General features: G+C 44.4%; 1 protein-coding gene across 5 annotated transcripts in view; it reads left to right on the forward strand.

Annotated features, from left to right (window-relative positions):
* Nucleotides 1–513: 513 nt before the first annotated feature.
* The window catches only part of MSANTD3 (Myb/SANT DNA binding domain containing 3), a 28,789-nt gene continuing 9,199 nt past the window's right edge, over nucleotides 514–20,103 (forward strand). The window contains exons 1-4 of one of the 5 annotated variants that reach the window (XM_045470356.1): nucleotides 821–931; nucleotides 1,153–1,294; nucleotides 7,305–7,382; nucleotides 15,953–16,403. In XM_045470356.1, coding sequence (XP_045326312.1) covers nucleotides 15,986–16,403 — 418 coding nt within the window. In that variant the 5' untranslated portion in view covers nucleotides 821–931; nucleotides 1,153–1,294; nucleotides 7,305–7,382; nucleotides 15,953–15,985. Of the gene's footprint in view, nucleotides 932–1,152; nucleotides 1,295–7,304; nucleotides 7,383–15,952; nucleotides 16,404–20,103 lie in introns of all 5 variants that reach the window. The other 4 variants (XM_045470353.1, XM_045470352.1, XM_045470354.1 and 1 more) reach the window with 4 other exon arrangements.

Here is a 20,103-nt window from a genome sequence, read left to right on the forward strand (position 1 = left end):
GATCTGTTGTGCATTCATTGATCTGCGCGTGAATTTCCACTTATTCAGCACAAAGTGTCTGAACCAGGTCCTGGGCTCCAGAGGGCACACACAGTCCTTGCCCTAGGAGCGCGCAGCCTAGGGGGAGACACATCCCGCAAATAAAAAAACAAAACAAAACAAAACTCCGTGATGAACCAAGCACACGAGGGCCGGCTGTTTCGAGTAGCAGGGAGTCCCAAAAGAAAAGGGGAAAAGGGGGCCCTTTTCAGAGGACTTGGACGGAGCTAACTCGTGTCCATGGCCGCCAAATCCCTTGTGACAAATGGATTCTTTTGTTGTTCAAGGAGATGAAACACAGTTTCTCGGGGCCTCCAGGAGCCCCTCCGCAGAGGTGGGAAGAGGGAACTCAATCAGCACTGGGATGTCAGCACGGAGGAAGACGGTCGGGTGGGCGGGGGACACCCCGTGCCCCGCCCCGCGCCTCGGGGGAGCCCGGCGGCCGCAGCTCAGGGAGGTGGGGACTGCGCGGGGCCGCGCTCCCGCCCTGCTCCGCGCCGACGGACCCGCAGCCGGCGGCCGGCCCGCGAGGGGGCGGCGGCTCCCGGGCTTTGTGGCCGCGGCGCGCGCGGCGGGGCCTGGCCGGCCGGGGGCGCGCCGCCGCTGCCCGGTGCTCCGGAGCCCGCGGCCCTCCCGGCCGCCCCGCCTGCGAGAGGAGCCGAGGCCGCCCGCGCTCGCGCCTCGCCGGCCCCTCCCCCGGTCGCCTCGGCCGCCGCGCCGCCGCTGCAGGTAGGAAGCTCCCCCGCCGGGCGGGCCGCAGCGGGGCGGGGGCGGGGGCGCGGGCCCGGCGTGCGGGGGCCGCGGGCCGGCATGGCGGGTTTCCGGGCCGAGCCACCGCGACCCCAGCCCCGCAGGCCAGGCGGCCGCTTCCGCGCGCCGCGATTGGGACTCGGTGAGTGGGGCCGGCCTGCGGCGTACAAAGCCCCAGGGCGCGGACCTCGGGGTGATTCGGCGGCGCACCCGGGGTGGGGGTGGGAGGACTCTGGTTCCCCCGGGCCGGGGGAGCAGCTAGGGAGGAGTCCAGGCGACCGCAGTGCCGCGGTCTTCGCATCCCAGGGTCCCTGCTCTTTGCCAGGCACTGTGCTCAGCGCTTTTCCATACTTGTCCTTTAAGGCCCCCCGGTGCCCCGTCCGAGGGTATAATGGGAGGGGTCCCTCAGTCAGAGGCCGAGGGCCGAGCATCATCATATCGGTGCCCGCCTGACCTTGGGAAAGCTTCTTTACTCCGAGCCTGGGCTGCTGCTACTGTGAATGGGGTAAGGAGGAGGGGGTGCTGGGGTTTGGGGAATGCGTGGTATAATACCCACCCCCTGATACTATTGTGAGAGATAGTGTACATAAATGATCATAGCCAAATTTTGAGCACTTTTTGTGTACCAGGCCCCAGGTACTAAACAGTTGGTATGAGTTATCTAAATCATCACACCAGTGCTATGAGGTAGATACTGTAAATTGCACGAATAATCTTTATTTAGGAGTAGGAAACCATGAAGAATTTACTTAGCCTACCTCTTCTGATCGGAGAGATTGGTTGTTTCTTAGATGTGGTAACACTTAAGATTACAAACGTTCCTGCAGTACAGGAGAGGGGTTGGATGCAGAGCTCTATTTGTCACACACTTAAAACCAGGTGGAAAAATACAAGAGCCAGTGATGTGGATTTCAGCATGTCAGATGAGAGTTTGTGTTACCAAGGGAATTGTTGAATATGAATTCAAAACCATAGTTCCTAAGTTAAGATTGAGGGCTGTTATGGGAGTTTGGGACCAGGGAGAGAAAGGGGTGGACTGGGGAGGGGGAGAGAGAAGAATTCTGAAGCTCTGGAAGATGTTGAGGAAGGGACCAGAGTTCACTACCCCAGAAGCATTCTGGACCAAGATTCCATCCTGCCCTTAGAGACCAGGCATCCTGCTCCCAGGGAGGGGAAAGGGATGCTGGGATGAGATCATAGGTTGTCTTTTCTTACACCCAGGCCACCCCAAAATATTCAGATGGGTTGAGAGCCAGATGATTGGGCTTCCTAAAATGTCATTGTCCCTTCTTGTGATTCCTGAAATTATTTTCATGTGTTTCAAGAGATTGGGGTACTCACAGACGCTAAAGGTTGATAAGACACTTAAAATACAAAGGTCTGACCAATGTAATGAAGGAGTGTGTTTTGAACACGGTTCACTTGGGGTTCAGTTTGAAATGGGGAGAACTTGAAGGTTTTGGACCCTGAAGACTGGAGAGAAAGGCACGAAGGCCTAGTGGCTGTACCCCAGGGAAAGGGACTGGCAGGGGGAGCCCAGGACCTCACAACACCATCTGCAGAATACCTATGCAGCCTGCTCAGTTCTCACCTACCCCTACTGAGAAGGTGCCCTTTCCTCTCCTGAATTGTGGCTGTTTCTTACTTGAGTGTTGTGGAAGGTCTGGGCTGGACCTGAATGAGTAGGAAAGACTTCTTGGAGAAGGGTGTTTTTTTTTTTTTTTTCAACGTTTATTTATTTCTGGGACAGAGAGAGACAGAGCATGAACGGGGGAGGGGCAGAGAGAGAGGGAGACACAGAATCGGAAACAGGCTCCAGGCTCCGAGCCATCAGCCCAGAGCCCGACGCGGGGCTCGAACTCACGGACCGCGAGATCGTGACCTGGCTGAAGTCGGACGCTTAACCGACTGCGCCACCCAGGCTCCCCAAGAAGGGTTTTTTTTAAACCAGACCTTGAAGGAGAGGATATTTGAGTAGATAGTGATGGTGAAGGTAGGGAGCAGTGTGCTAATGGAAAGAGCAGTTGCTTTGGAGAGATAGTTTGGGGTTCAAATCCTGGCTCTGCCATTTCTCAGCCATGTAATTTTTTTTTTATGAGGATAAAACAATGTTTTTTCAAATGCCTGGTAGGGAGCTCACCCAACCCTAGTACCCTCTTCCCTGTCCATGGTGACATTCATTCAACAAATGTCTGCTGAGTACCAGTTGTCTGCTGAGTCATATGCTTCCTGCTGGGGATACAGAGATGAGTCAGAAATTATGTATTCCCTTATGAATTTCTCAGTCCAGTGAGGGAGATGGACACAAAGAGCAAATTACAAAAAAATATGGGAAGTGCTACAGTATAGTCATATACAACTGGCAGTGAGCTCACAGAGGAGTAACTAATTCATTTTGGATAGAAAACTCAGGGTCAAATTATCTCTAACAAGGGAAGTATGAGACATTATGATAGAAGTTTTGAATGCTACACCACTCCCTAGCTTCTGGGTTTTTTTTAACCCTTGCCTTATCTTTGCCCTGATATTCTCTCCCTTAAAAAAAAAAAAAAAAAAATATATATATATATATATATATATATATATATATATGTATACACACACACACAAATATATAAATATATACACATACATATTTGCAGTTTGTGCATGGTTTGTCAGCCACCTCAAACTCCTTTTAGAAGGAAACTATTGTAAATTAACATGACAGCCTGGACTTTAGTTGAAGAAGATGTCATAAAAATGCCATGAGAGTTGAATCTTGAGGGATGAAAATTAGCCCTTGGTGGGGCACCTGCTGGCTCAGTTGGTAGAGCATCTGACTCTTGATCTCAGGGTTGTGGGTTCGAACTCCATGTTGGGTGTAGACATTACTTAAAAGTAAAATCTTTAAAAAAGAAAAGGGAAGAAAGAAAATGAACTCTTGGTGGACCTTGGATTCCAGCCAGAGGAAGCCCCATGTACAGAGTCATGAGAATACAGCATATTCAAGGGCATGAAGGTGAGTTTGGTCTGCTGGGTTGAAAAATATAGGGAAAGAGGGGTGGGGTGGAGCGGGTACTGTAATCGGGGCCAGATCTGAAAAGGCCTCGAATGCTATATGTGGAGTTTGGACTTGATCACTGAGGAGTGAGGGAGATGTAAGAGGTTTACGTGCAGGAGTTATGGCATGATCACTGAGTTTTAGGAAGAGCCCTCTGGCAGTTGTGTGGAAGAGGGGCTGGAAGGTGGGAGATGGTTTTGAGAACTGGGGCCTGACCTCAGGAATATAAGGCAATAAGGATGAGAGAGGAGATAATAAACATTAAGGTAAAATGTACACTAGGTCTTAGTGATTGGTTACCTGTGATGGAAGAACATGCTGAGTTTTCTGCTTTGACCCAAGTTAATGTGGCTGAAATCATCGGCGATCAGGAGGTTTAGGAGTAGGGGAATAGTTCATTGCTTTTTGTACACGGAGAATTGGAGATTTCTGAGGTGCCCACAATGGACAGCTAGACAGAGGTAGCTGGTGGACAAGTGGAGACGTGTGTGGTGCTGAGGGGAGAGAATGGAGCTGGGGAGAGAGGCTCTCCCTGACCTCCTTACTTTCTTTTGAACAAACACTGAGAATCTGTGGTATGCTAAAAATACAAATAAAATGTAGTTCCAAGCCTCAAGAGTTCACCCTCAGATATTGGTGACCCTTGAGAACATGGATAGATCATAGTACTGAGTAATTCTGAGTGCTGCAGAGGGGTAAATACTTGGGATCCCTGTCCCAGAGATCTGAGAGCCCCTGGTTGTTTTGAAGTAGTTGGGGGGAGAGGAGCGAGTACCCACAGGCAAGAAGTGGGCTGGAATGGGAACTTACTGTATTATAAAAGCGCTTTGTGTAGACGATACTTTAAAAATGATTTGCGGGGAATTTCAGGGAGCTTGGGGTTGGGGTGGGGAGACGGTTTAGGTTGGAGCTGTGAGGGAGGGAAGGTACGGGTAGGGACTTATAGGAACCTTCATCTGGTCTATAGAGGAAAGTGTGAGGGTGGAAAGACAGGAGGTGTAAGTTCATGCCTTAAACACAAGGCTGGTTCTGGTCGCAGTCACACTCAGACACAGATGGTAAAAATAAACACTTCCAAGTTACATGGCCGCCTGGGGTGGGTAGTGAAGGGGAAGACGAGGGCAAGCATTAGAGGAAGCAAGTTCATGGCAACGTTTAAGACCGTAAAGCCCTCTGAAGGAAGGAGGCGGAGAGGGCCCAGGTGAGTGGCCATCTGGGGTGGTCAGGTCTGGACTTGTGAGAGCAGGTATACGGGGAGGTGGGCACAGGCACCGTAAGGTCTGATCACTCCTACCTCTGGATAGAATGAAATCATGAAGCCATCACCGTCATAGTGCAGCTCTTAGAAATTTGGCATACAGTACAATACCATTTACAGGGAGAAGCAAAGAAGTAATTTCTATTATAAATCCTCTATAAAAGGACAAATTTTAGGTAGTAGAACAATTAGATATAATCAGTAAAAAAAAAATGCAAATGGCGAGCAGGTTTCAACATATATCCCACAAATGTTTATCAATATTTATCAATATTTGGCGCCTTCTGTGCGCCAGCTACATTCTAGTTGCTGGGGCTACTGTAGTGACGAGGTCCAATCACCTGTTTCACCTGGAACTACTTAACATCTAGGTTAAACCTGTGTACGGGCCTTCACTGGCCCGTGTTCATAAAGTGCTGAAATCGCTTTACTCTGTTGTTTCAGTGTTCTCTTTCATTGGCCAGTAGCACCACCAGCTTCATAAATAATCAGAAGATACCGTTGATGCGTATTTGGCAGAGAACTGTGGAAATTAGGTTGCAGAAAACCCATCATAGCCTCAGAGTTACTACGAACTGCCAGGACTGGATGGGGCTTTAGAGAACACCCACTTTAGCTTCATAATTTCGAGATGAGGAATTGACAAGGAGGAAAGTGGACTTGTCCTAATTGTCACAAATTTAATGTCAGAGCTGAGAGCAGTTTCCTTCAAGTTCCCGGATAGGATGGATAGCGGGGAAGGCTTGAGGGCACCTCACAAAAGGACATCTTGACCATGAGAGGGTCCCAAAGAGGAGATGTGGGGGGGAGGGGTTGAAAACAAATGAGGAAGCTTCGCTTCTAGTCTCCTCTGTTGCTAGAATCCCAGGAAGCCCCCTATTTTGCTATGAGCCCCAGTTTCCTCATCTGTAAAATGAGAGGATTGGACTTAGTTTTAACATGTCAGGATCAGTGTTGTGGGGATGCCGAGTGAAGACACCGAGGCAACAGACCAGGTTAGGAAATAGCCTGTCATCCGTCTTCTTCAGAGCCAAATAATCATGCATAACGTGTTGCCAAGCCTCTCTTAAGGGAATGGGTGCCACATCTCCCTCCCCTCCGCTCACCCACACATCTGTATGCGTTCCTTCAGTCTCTCCCAAGTCGGGGCCCTCCTTTGCTCCAGTGCTAACTCTAATTCCAGTCTATTCTAGTAGGAATTAAGGTTCTTAATCTAGATCCCCCCTAGTCCTGGAGTAGGGTCCCTAGGCACATCTCTGTCATTGTGCTTATCACTGTCACCAGCCTGCCCCACACAATAAGCTGTACTATGTTAGGTCTTCATTGAAATATGTATGACCTCCTCGATCCTAAACAATACCTCTCTTTCTGGTGCCTGCACAGAGTGGGGGTTCCTGTACCCTCATTGCTTCTGCTTCCTCTTGATCCCCCCACCCTCGTGCAGACACACACACATGCCCTAGTAATTTCTCACTTTGAAACAGTCTCTGGTGTGCACCTTCTCCTTCCCATTAACATGGTCACCACTCAGAGTCTAGGCCCTTATCAATTATTTATCTGAATGATCTCCTTCAACTCTCTGTGTTCATATCCTCTACGTTCTTAAAGATCTAGCTCCAAAGTCCTCTTGTTCATGAAGAATGCAAATTAACCTCTTCCCGTCTCTGACTGCCCAAGGTGCTTTGTCCTCTTCTGTGGTGTCTGTGTCATTGTTGTTGTCTGTTATCAGTTTAGGCATGCCAGCGTTCTTTCCAGGCTGTAGGCTTCAGCTTGTTTTTGTGTCTCCTGCATGCTCTAGGACAGTACATAGCCTTTGGCAGGAATTCATTACATTTGTTGAATTGTGTGTCTGTGCAATAAAAGAGCCAATAAGTATTCGAGTATATCTTGTATATAGACCACTATTCTATTTTTGGAAGCAGCTTAATATGAGTGGGAGGGGTGGAAGAAACTAAAATTTATTGCAGCTTTAGTCTGTGTTTCTTCTTTACACCCATTGAAGGGTAGCTGTGCAGAGGGAGTGAGACAGAGTAGGGGTTTAGCCTCATTTTACAGTGAAACACTGGAGATTAATTGACTTGGCCAGAGCCACACAGCTAAGTGAGTGCTCAAGTCAGGATTTGAGCCCAGGTTTTCTGCATTCAATGTCTTGGTTCATGTCACTTCACGAGCAACAACTCATTAAGGTTTAAAAGGTCCTGACATCTCTCCCAGGTCTCAGCTCTACACAGATCTTCAGCCACGGTTCCTATTCTGAGTACTGACTTCAAAGAACTCCCTTTTCCATGAAAGGTAATACTAAAATCTGGCCAAGTTTCTCTCGTCTTGGCTCAAATTTTAGGACTTAGATTGACCCTTGGTGGACGTAAAATATCATTAGATGGTGTGTTAGTTTGAACTGTCATAATGAAAATGCCACAGGCTAGGTGGCTTAAATATCAGAAATGTATTTCTCATAGTTTTGGAGGCTGGGAAGTCCAAGATTAAGGTGCCAGCGAAGTAAGTTTCATTCTGAGTGAACCTTCTTCTCTAGGCTTGTAGGCTGCTGCCATCGCTCTGTGTGCTCACGTGACCTCTTTGTGAGCCCCTGAGAAGACAGGGAGAAAGGGGACAGGGAAGGAGGGAGAGACGAAGGCAAAGGGAAAGAGAATGTTGATGTCTCTTGTAAGGACACTAAATCCCCTTGAACTAGGGCCCCCCGTTTATCACCTTATTTAACCTTAATTACTTCCTTAAAGGCCCAGTCTCTAAATACAGTCACTGTGGGAGTTAGAGCTTCACCACATGAATTTGGGGGCTACAAACATTCAATCCATAACAGATGGATTTTTGTTTTAAAGTGATATTAAATGTACTTATTATAATCTTCTGGTGGTTTAGTCAATGGTAGTGTTTGGAGAACTGTGCTGTATTCTCTGTTTTTTGGGGGGTTTTTTTAGTTTTTGTTTTTTTGGTATTGGATTCATGCTCTTATTTAGTCCTGTCTATGAGTCTTTGCCTGGCCCAAGGGCAACTTTCATTGCATTTGGATTTTGCTATTTTTTTGACCACTTTTACTTGAATGCAGCTTTTGATGTACAGACTATTATGTATGATACTCATTCTGTGCATCATAGGCAGTTTTATGCCTATATCAAAATGTATTCATCCATTAAATGGTTTTTAAGTTTATTTATTTATTTTGAGAGAGAGAGCACAAGCTTGAGCGGGGAAGGGGCAGAGAGAGGGGGAGAGAAAGATCCCAAGCAGGCTCTGCATTGTCAGCGCAGAGCCCATTGTGGGGCTCAAACCCATGAACCATGAGATCATGACCTGAGCCAAATCAAGAGTTGGATGCTCAACCAACTGAGCCACCGAGGTGCCCCTCATTCATTAAATGTTTAATGAAGGCCCACTCTGTGAGGGTCACTGGGCTGCTAGTTGAACCACAACCACGCATCAGGACCAGTAGCACTGTTGTCTCCAGAACAGCAGACAGAAAAGATGATCTATATTGAGCAGAGTTGGGGGGCAGGGGAGGCCCATCTTTCTCTAATAAAAGCTGATGCAGCAGAGAAGCCTTGTTATGTTGTCGTCTATAACTAATTATGGACATTACTGAGTAGTTTTAAGCTAGAATGTATTTTCTAGCCTTGACGTTTCTATTAACAAGCTTTGCCTGGAGATTTCTTACTTTGGGAAGTTTGTTTACTTGGGACTGTCAGATGCTTAAGCTAAATATTAATGTTCCCCTGGGGCTTAGACAATTTTAAAGCTCCATATCATCTCTTGAGTTCGAGCCCCAATCGGGCTCTGTGCTGACAGCTCAGAGCCTGGAGCCTGCTTTGTTCTCTCTCTCTCTCTCTCTCTCTCTCTCTCTTCCCCTCCTCTGCTTACGCTCTGTCTCTGTCTTTCTCAAAAATAAATAAACATTTAGGGGCGCCAGGGTGGCTCAGTCGGTTGAGCGTCCGACTTCGGCTCAGGTCATGATCTCGCAGTCCATGAGTTCGAGCCCCGCGTCGGGCTCTGTGCTGACCGCTCAGAGCCTGGAGCCTGTTTCAGATTCTGTGTCTCCCTCTCTCTCTGACCCTCCCCCATTCATGCTCTGTCTCTCTCTGTCTCAAAAATAAATAAACGTTAAAAAAAATTAAAAAAAATAATAAATAAATAAATAAACATTTAAAAAAAATTTTAAAAAGCAAGCTCCATATCATCTCTACAGTTACGTGTCAAACATACATTCCCATCAGATCAACAGCAGAAATTATTTCAGAGCTCTGGTTAGAGAACCGTACACTGGGGCGGGGTGGCTGTGGGCCCTAGGTCTGAGACATAGAGGTAGAGGTGATGGGAGGGAGGGGAAGAGGCCCCAAAAGGAAATGGACAGAGACGGGAACATCTCCTGAGTAGCTTTACCCTAGGACCTTTCCCTGCTAACAGATTGCTAATTGACATGTAATTCGAGCAGGGACACAAGCAGTCACTAGGTCTGAAGAGGAGAGCTAAGCAGGGTGGAGTGCAGAATCCTGGTTCTGCCACTTTTGTGTGGCCACAGGCAAGTTACTGAGCCTCACTTTTCTGATCTGGGAAATGGAAGTGGTTACTGGGAATAAACAGCCTCCTTCATGAAGCTATTGGGAACCCATAGGGGACCTTTGGGGTACACCATCTCGTACCAGAATCCTTTACAGCCCTGCAGAATGCAACCACATGGCCCAGGGAGGCCTGCTGTTCTACAAAATTAAGCAAAGTAAATTGGTAACTCTGGATTTACTTAGCTAGTGATTAAATAACAGTTTAGTTAATAGGCTATTAATGGTCCCCAGGTGTTGGTAATTCTGAGTTTGCTTTTGAGAGCAGTTGTATAATTTCTTCTGGTACTTTAATAAAGTCTTTTTTTTTTTTAACAGAAAATACTGTAGTGTAACAAATGGTAGTCTCAGGGACTATTTTTGGGAGTATTAAATGATAGAGTGCATATTAAGCACTTAGTATAGTGTCTAGCCCACAGTAAGGACTCAATAATGGTTATCTGCCACTGTTATTGTAGTTATTAGAGACTCAAGTGGTCACACACATCAGTAGACTTCCCACAAACGCACCACCACCTGGTGGTACCTTGCGGTACTGCATACATTGTAAGGTGGAATCGTTTAATTGCTTGAAATTAATTCTATGGGGTTTCAGTTCCACCAACTACCACAGAGACTTTGTTTAGAGTGTGGCTTATTTGCCTAAGAGCAGGAATTCATATTTCATTAAACAGTGAAGCGACATTTTGCACCTCCACAGCTGAGATAGAATAAAAAAAATGTTAACAGCAAGAGTAAATGGGGTGGGGAAACAGAAGTGCTCATGTGCTATTAGTAGGAATGTAAATTGGTACACCATTGCTGGAGGACAGCTGGTGATGTAACAAAAGTCCTTTTTTTTTTTTTTAAGTTTATTTATTTTGAGAGAGAGCACGAACAGGGGAGGAGCAGAGAGAGAAGGAGAGAGAGGATCCCAAGCAGGCACTGTGCTGCCAGCTGCCAACGCAGAGCCTGATTCAGGGCTCAGGTTCACAAACCATGAGATCATGACCTGAGTGGAAACCAAGAGTCGGATGCTTAATGGACTGAGCAACCCAGGTGCCCCAATGTAACAAAAGTCTTAAGTGTTTTCATCTTTTGTGGCAGCCATTCCTCTTTTAGGAATTTATCTTGAAGAAATAAAGTTATTTTAAAAAATGTTTTCTTAGAAAAAATATAGATACATATAAGTAAGATAGCATTACCTATGTTAGAAAAATATAGGGAACAATGTCTTTTTTCATTTGTGAATCAGACTTCTTAATCCTTAGAGCAATGATTCTTTTTTTTTAAATTTTTTTTTAACATTTATTTTTTGAGAGACAGAGACAGAGCATGAGCAGGGGAGGGGCAGAGAGAGAGGGAGACACAGAATCTGAAGCAGGCTCCAGGCTCTTGAGCTGTCAGCACAGAGCCCGACGTGGGGCTCAAACTCATGAACCTCGAGATCATGACCTGACCTGAAGTCGGTCTCCCAACCGACAGAACCACCGAGGCACCCCAAGAGCAATGATTCTTAAAAAGAGTGGGAGTGTGGGGGCACCTGAGTGGCTCAGTTGGTTGAGTGTCCGGTTTCGGCTCAGTTCATGATTTCACCATTTGTGACTTCCAGCTCCATATCGGGCTCTGTGCTGACAGCTAGAGCCTGGAGCCTGCCTTGGATTCTGTGTCTCCCTCTATCTCTCTGTCCCTCCCTGCTCATGCTGTCTCTCTCTCTTTCTCTCAAAAATAAATAAACATTAAAAAAATTAAAATAAAAAAGTGGGAGTGTGACGGAAGGTAGGCATATTGACATCTGGTGCAGAAAAGCTGGGATGGGGGGAATCAGAGTCTGCTCTAGGAGCTGTGCAGTTTAAGAACATTCAGTATACCTATTAATTTTATAATAAAAACTACATAAAGTTGGATATAGATATCTTGGCAGTTAGAGATACTACAGAAGAGTTATATTGTAGCAGGTGTGTATTAATAAATTTCCGTTTGGGGAATGTTGGTTAATAGGGAATAGGAATATTGATGTAGGCAAAAAGTTTTGGACCTTTGGGGAGGAAGGGGACATTAGAACAACACGATTTTCAAAAAAAATTTTTTAAATGTTTATTTTCTGAGAGAGACAGAATGTGAGTGGGGGAGGGGCAGAGTGGGAGACACAAAATCCGAAGCAGGCTCCAGGCTCTGAGCTGTCAGCGCAGAGCCCGATGTGGGACTTGAACTCACCAACTGTAAGATCATGACCCAAACCGAAGCTGGATGCTTAACTGACTGAGCCACCCAGGCGCCCTGAACAACATTAAAATACAGGCCTGGGAAATTAAGGGTTCAGTGATACATCCCCAAAGATACATTTCTCCTTGTTTAGCTTTGTCCAAGACCTGAGGGTCAAAGCACTTTGACATGTATCTGAATCTCTTGATCTGTGATACTGATATGCCCACAGTGAATGTGAGGCAGGGTATCTGGTATGTGGAGATGCCAGTCACACTAGTCCTTCATTCTAATCTTACCTTTTGGGATGAGGTGGTGCATAGTGAGAGACCCTGATCAGGTTCTGTTGCCTTCATGTAAAGCCCACGCTCGTTGGCCTCAATCTTAAGGCTCTCTGATATGGCAGGATCTCCTCCAGCCTCAGGTCTAAGATTTCAGCTCTTCACAACTCTCTTAGTAACCTCTCCCCAGGCATAGTATGTGAATAGCTAGCTTGTAATAATTTGATTTTAAATTAGTATACCATGTATTTAAAAGTCACTGCCTTTGTTCCTTAACTTAAAAAAAAATTTTTTTTAAGTTTATTTTGAGAGGGGTGCCTGGGTGGCTCAGTTGGTTAAGCATCCAACCTCGGCTCAGGTCATGATCTTGCAGTTTGTGAGTTTGAGCCCCACGTTGGGCTCTGTGCTAACAGCTTAGAGCCTGGAGCCTGCTTCAGATCCTGTGTTTCCCTCACTCTCTGCCCCTCCCGTGCTTGTGCTCTGTCTCTCAAAAATGAATAAACGTTTAAAAAAAATTTTTAAGTTTATTTTGAGAGGGAGAGAGAGAGAGCATGAGCAGGAGAGGGAGAAAGAGAGAGAGAGAGAGAGAGAGAGAGAGGGAGAGAATCCCAAGTAGGCTCCACGCTGTCAATGCAGGGCCCTATGTGGGGCTTGAACTCATGAACCATGAGATCATGGCCTAAGCTGAAACCAAGAGTCAGATGCTTAACCACCCAGGCACATCCCCCTAACTTTTTATTGTGGAACTTTTCAAACATACACAGATATATAATTTAATGAATATTTGTGTACCCATCGTCCTTGTTGATGTTCAGATATTCCATTTTTTGGCTAGTGGGACTCTTTTCAAGTGATTCCTAATTCTTTTGATTTGAGTCGATCGTTTTTTTTTTGTTTTTTTTTTTTTTTTCAACGTTTATTTTTGGGACAGAGAGAGACAGAGCATGAACGGGGGAGGGGCAGAGAGAGAGGGAGACACAGAATCGGAAACAGGCTCCAGGCTCTGAGCCATCAACCCAGAGCCTGACGCGGGGCTCGAACTCACGGACCGCAAGATCGTGACCTGGCTGAAGTCGGACGCTTAACCGACTGCGCCACCCAGGCGCCCCATGAGTCGATCGGTTTTAAATGGACTACATCATCAGAATCTTGATGCTTGCCTGTTATTCTGAAAAAATCAGAGGCTTGGAAAATAAAAGGACTGAGGTGTCTTGGCTCTTTCCACAAAGGGAAATATGCAATGCTCAATTGCTGTATTCAGTGTTACTTAGGAACACTGTATTTGAGTATTTGAGAGATTAAGTTTGTAGGAAGCTTAAGTGGAAAAAGTGTGGGGTCACAAAACACACCTAAGTTCAGGGGAATAAGACATTTACTAAGCACCTTTTGTTTGAAAGATCCTGGCTCAGTAATGGGGAGGATGGTAAGATGACCTAAGGTAATCATGGTTGTTGAGAAATTTGGAATCATCCAACGTGAGAGTCCAAGAGATAGTTGTGAAATGACACAAACAATACCAGACTATTTAAACACACCTTACCGGGGATTGAGGATGCGGTGGGAGAAATGGGAAGATAATAGACAAAGGGTACAAAGTTGCAGTTATGTAGGATGAATAAGTCTATGACAAAAGTTACTAATACTGTATTGAATACTGGAGATACGTGAGAGAGTAGATTCCAGGGCTCTTGGCATACACACAAAAATGGTAGCTATTTTGGGGCACCTGGGCTGGTTCAGTTGTAGAACATGTGACTTTTGATGTCAGGGTTGTTAATGTCAAACCCCATGTTGGGTGTAGGGATTACTTAAAAAATAAAATCTTGGTGCACCTGGGTGGCTCAGTTAAGTATCCAACTCCTGACTTTGGCTCAGGTCATGATCTCAGGGTTGTGTGATCAAGCCCTGTGTCATGCTCTGCACTGGTTGTGATTCTCTCTCTCCCTCTCTCTCTTTTCCCCTCTCCCCCACTCACTTGCTCTCTTCTCTCCTTCAAAATAAACAAACACTTAAAAATAAATAAATATATAATACATAAGATCTTAAAAAAGGTAACCATGTGAGATATGTTAATTAGCTTGTAATTATTTCATTATGTATATGGCTGTCAAAATTTATGTATGTTAAATATCTATTTTTTAACTAAACATAAAAAGGTATGTAGACTTATTCTTAAAAGATAATGGAGAAAATGTATATTTCAAAAATTATAAATAATATATAATTGTAACTAATTATAATATGGAACAAAGACTTTAAAGGAATATGCATAATAAAATGGATATTTGGTGTGTTCAAAAAAAAAAAAAAAAGGATACCAGATTATTAGGACAGTCCAGGTTCTTGACCTCCCAAGGTACCATCTTTGTGATCTTGGGCAGTCCAGTTCACTCACCCTTAGTTCCTTCACTTGAAAAGAGTGGTAGGGGCCCCTGAGTGGCTTAGTCAATTAAGTATCTGACTTTGGGGGCACCTGGGTGGCTCAGTCATTTGGGCATCCGATTTCAGCTGAGGTCATAATCCCGCGGTTCGTAAGTTTGAGCCCCATGTCGGGCTCTGTGCTGACAGCTCAGAGCCTGGAGCTTGCTTCAGATTCTGTCTCCCTCTCTCTCTGCTCCTCCCCCAGTCATGCTCTGTCTCTCTCTTTCTCTCTCAAAAATAAATAAAGCTTAAAAAAAATTAAAAAGGGGTGCCTGGGTGGCTCAGTCGGTTAAGCATCCGACTTTGGCTCAGGTCATGATCTCACAGTTTGTGAATTTGAGCCCCACATCGGGCTCTGTGTTGACAGCTCAGAGCCTGGAGCCTGCTTAGGATTCTGTGTCTCCCTCTTTCTCTGCTCCTCCCCCACTCATGCTCTGTCTCTCTCTCTCTCCTTCAAAAATAAATAAAAACATTTAAAAAAGTTTTAAAAAACTAAAAAAAAAAGTGTCTGAGTTCGGCTCAGGTCACGCGGCTCACGGTTCGTGAGTTCGAACCCCACATCAGGCTCTCTGCTGTCAGCACAGAGTACGCTTTGGATCCTCTGTCTCCCTCTCTCTCTGCCCCTCCCCTGCTCACTCACTCTCTGTCTCTGTCTCTCTCTCCCTCAAAAATAAATAACCATTAAAAATTTTTTAAAGAAAGGAAAGAAAAGAAGGGTACTGGCCCTTTCACCTCTGAAATTATGTGAATTATTTACATAGGACTGTATACTTAAAAGTGGTCTCAGACCTTAGGGATCATAGACTCCAAGCCCTCATTTTAAAGGTGAAGAGAAACTGAGGTTCCTATTGGGAGCATGGCCCTATCCAAGGTCACAGATGGAAGTGATGGAAATGTCACTTCTTTTTCAGATGATTTCCTGATGATTCTGAAATCTCGATGTTTATATTATCCATTCTGTTTGGTTACTCGGTGGCATTTCTTGTTTTCAGCTGTGACAAAACTTTGAGAAAGCTGTTTAGTTGAAAAGCTGCCTAACATGAATTTGGGGAATGATCAGTTCCCTGATATTGAGCAGAAATGAATTAACAAATTAAGAATTCTGCCTAGATGTTCAAGCTTTCTTTTCTTTTTTCTTTTTTTCTTTTTTTGCCGTGGCATACAAGATATTCACAAAATGGCCAAGAACTACAACAAAGGACCTACTTGAAAATCTTCTTTGAAGTAAAACCCCACTCCTAGTGAACTTCTGAATGTTTTCCTGAGAATATCATAATTCAATACTAATGGGAAAGAAAGTACTGTATTTCAGGCAAGGGAATCAAGCCAGGGATTAAGATTATGTGATTTGCTGACATTTTTATTGCTGGGGTTAGTAATTATTGTTTTGAACTTCCTTTTACAGGATAGCTAGCAGCCAGGAGAAATATAGTGGAAAATGCAAAACAACGAAATTATAAAACCTGCCAAATACTTTTCGGAATTGGAAAAGAGCATCCTGCTTGCTTTGGTAGAAAAGTACAAATATGTGCTGGAATGTAAGAAAAGCGACGCGCGAACTATTGCCCTCAAGCAGCGTACCTGGCAGGCGCTTGCCCATGAATACAACTCTCAGCCAAGTGTGTCACTGCGGGATTTCAAACAGCTAAAGAAGTGCTGGGAGAACATCAAGGCTCGGACCAAAAAGATTATGGCCCATGAGAGGAGAGAGAAGGTGAAACGGAGTGTCAGCCCTCTTCTGAGCACCCACGTCCTAGGGAAGGAGAAGATTGCCAACATGCTGCCAGAGCAGCTCTACTTCCTGCAGAGCCCCCCGGAAGAGGAGCCCGAATACCACCCTGACAGTGCAGCCCAAGGTACTGGTTCTTGAGGCCGGTGTGCGTGTCCTCCCTGGGTACCTGCTGGACTTGGTGATTTTAAAATCTTTAATTTTGAGGCAGTTTAGTAAAGAGAAACTTTCACGTCAAACTTGATTTTCCCAAGTCAAAACCTCCAGATTATATGGAACATCCTAGTCGTGTGGCGCATAAAAAAACAAAAGGACTTGTTAATATCCTTGTTCTCGCTCTCTCTGAGATCTCTCATCTTTATTCTGAAGAATAAGGAAAAATAAGAGGCTCTAGTCATATAGTTATGAATGAAGGACCCCTGTTGCTTATCTCAGCCTATGTCATGTATATTAAAGGGAATTTCTTTGAGAATCTGTATTTATTCACTCAATCTTATTTTTCGCGAAAATGATTTTTTTAGGACCTATTAGGTGCAGAGCACTGCATTAAGTCACTCAGAGGCCACATTAAAATAAGTGAACTATTTCAGACTTAAGAATTAAGTAGAAAACAGTATAGCAAATATCTATTTAACATTCATCTGGGTTAAAAACCAGCCTTCCTACCCATTATAGTATTGTGATGCACAGTTTTGGTTTGTGGTACTCCAGCTAACTTGAGAAATTCTGGGAAAAATTCATTTTAGCTTTTTTTCATCTTAGATTTAATATACTTTCATTGAAAAAGAAAAATAGGTTATACGTAATTCTTAGGGAAGGAAAAGACTGTCATGGAATCGAGGATATTATGATAGTGTGTCATAGCTTGGAAAGGCTATTGAAATGACTCAGCAAGGGGAGGGTGGGAATGCATATAGATAAATTGCCAATAATTCTTGCCTCCTTTAAGATTGAAACGGCCAATTTATATAAAGATTCAGTGCAGTTTGCAGAAGGCACATCTTGAAGCAGAGGAATATTCCTGGTGAGGCCAGAGGGCTGCTCCAAGGACCCAGCAAGCACTTGTCTAGGAAAGCTGTGATCCTTGGCTTGCAGGATGAGAAATTCACTTATTAGCGTCCCCAGAGTAGATTGAGCTCTGAGGCAGTGGTTAATTAAAAGTCACAAGAAACTGTCTGAAACCAAGAATGTTATCCACGTGGAGTGAAAAAGATAATAACCAAGTGAATTGAATACATGTTTTTGATTAGCACGTTTTTTCGCCCTGTAGGCAAATCATCCTGGCAAGCTGCATTGTGATCAAAAGTTTGCTGATCATTTACCAAGATTAAGCCCAGGGAACCAGTTAGATGACCATAGTGTCATGAACCTCACATACTGTTTTCCAGTGTAGAAACCTTATGTGAGTTTTGATTCTTGAGTTCCCAAGCTGGGTATCTCCCAGCAGACAGCATTTATATGGACACGGCCAATTCTCTCTTTCCTCCCTTCCATGTTACTTCTGTGGTGGATGGGGCCCACTGCTAACTGACAGTGTCCATGCTTTGGAGATATCCCTAGAGTTAGCCAGTTACTCTCCATCTTGCTGGCCTCAGAGCCATTCATTCTCTGCAGGCGGTGAGGGGAGTGGGTGCTGAGGGAGGGAGGCAGGTGAATCAGCGGGGCTGCTTGTCAAATAGCTTCATTCCCTGGGAGATGTTGCCGAGGAAGATGCTGATGTAGACCACTTTCAGTTAACTTTGCAGATCTTTGATCTGGATTACTGGGTATTGATTTCATAGGGTTATTCTAAGGGGACAGTCTTATTTCCCCATTTTCAAATTCTAGAGTAGGATTTAGAAAGTGCACTTCAAAAAACCCTTTCTCTTTCTTTTCAGAGGAACTGATGTAATTCATTTACTCTTAAAACACAACTTCTAAATTTCCAGCAAGAAGGGAATGAATGTGGATTCTCAGTGTCTTTCTGTAGTGACATTTCTAGAGACTCACTTGTAAAAGGGATTTATTTTAGAATTGAGTGTTTGTACTGATATGACACAGGAGACTTCTCTTTTTGCTAGTGATTATTAAAGTATAGCCTGTGCTGACTATTCCCGTTTCTGGGTCACACCGTGGAGAACCAGGGTGCTTTGTCAATTGGGGAGTGTGTCCAAAGTAATCTGTTAACACTAGTAGTTAAGGTGCTAGAACTCTCTTTGTACATTAAAACAGCCTTGAGTTTACCTTACTCATTTTTTATTTCAAATTACTTTCAAGAAAGAAGAAGAAAGCTATAATTGTCAGTCATCCCTTCAGGGTCTTGGGGGAATAAGTTGAAAACTTGCTGTAGGGTATGGCTTTCATTTTGTTGTATTTCATTTGACATGTGGACTCTGTGGTGTGTGTGTGTGTGTGTGTGTGTGTGTGTGTGTGTGTGTGTGTGTTAGTTTAGTTAGTGTCTCTAACCCTGGGCTGTCCAATACAGTAGTCACAAGCCACAGGAGGCTCTTTAGCACTTGAAACATAGGTAGACTGAATTGAGATATGCTCTAACTATTCACACTGAAATAGAAATGCTGTTTTTAAATTTTATTTATTTAACTTAATTTTTTTATTTTTAGAGAGGGAGAGAGAGCACAAGTGGGGGAGAAGGGCAGAGGGAGAGAGAGACAGAGACAGAGACAGAGAGAGAGAATCCCAAGCAGGCTTCATTCTCAGTGTGGAACCTGGCACAGGGCTTGATCCCACGACCCTGGGATCCTGACCTAAGCCAAAATCAAGAGTCGGACACTCAACCAACTGAGCCACCCAAGGCACCCCTCGAGAAGACTTTATACCAAAAAGAGAATGTAAAATATCTTACTAATAATTTATATTTTGATTACATGTCAAATGATAATGCTTTAAATATATTGATAAAAATATGTTATTAAAATATTTTAATTTTATCTCCTTTTACTTTTTAAAATTTTAAATTACACATGTAGCTAGTATTATATTTCCATTGGACAGTGCTGTTCTAACACCTTACACATTGCCTATTACAGAGTTAGGTGATTAGAGATTTGTGAAAATTCATTGAACAGGATGGAACCTGGCAGGATTCCACTAGAGGCCTCCCTCCAACTATCGCTTGTGCGAGGTGCTTTCAGCTGTGTCATCTTGATCGCCATTCCCTGGATGTTCTTAGCTTTGTCCACAACTTTCTTGAAATCTGCATCTGTATTTGAACACAGTAGTCTTTTTTTTTTTTTTTAATTTTTTTTTTAACGTTTATTTATTTTTGAGACAGAGAGAGACACAGCATGAACGGGGGAGGGATAGAGAGAGAGGGAGACACAGAGTCGGAAGCAAGCTCCAGGCTCTGAGCCATCAGCCCAGAGCCCGACGCGGGGCTCGAACTTGTGGACCACGAGATCGTGACCTGAGCCGAAGTCGGACGCTTAACCGACTGAGCCACCCAGGCGCCCCGAACACAGTAGTCTTAAGATTTAATACTAAGGAATGTATTTTCTTATACAAAACAAACAAACAGTATTTTCCCCTTCAATACATTCAAACAATTTGTACCCTATAGATTTATAATATGGCTCATTTGGCTGTGACACCTCTCTCCCGTTATCTTGCGGGAACAGGTTTGCAGAACAAAGTAAGGGAGCCAACAAAATGTGCTATAGGGGTGGTCAGGGGGGTAGGATGACTAAACATCAAATACATTTAAGAAAACTAAGCTTTCAAGTACTCAACTATCTTAAGAGAACTTCCACTTAATTTCATATTCTATTATTTACTGTAAAGCTATATAAGCAAATAATGCAAACATGGGTACACAAAGCTATAATTAAATA

This window comes from Leopardus geoffroyi, chromosome D4, assembly GCF_018350155.1.
Source record: "Leopardus geoffroyi isolate Oge1 chromosome D4, O.geoffroyi_Oge1_pat1.0, whole genome shotgun sequence".
NCBI lineage: Eukaryota > Metazoa > Chordata > Mammalia > Carnivora > Felidae > Leopardus > Leopardus geoffroyi.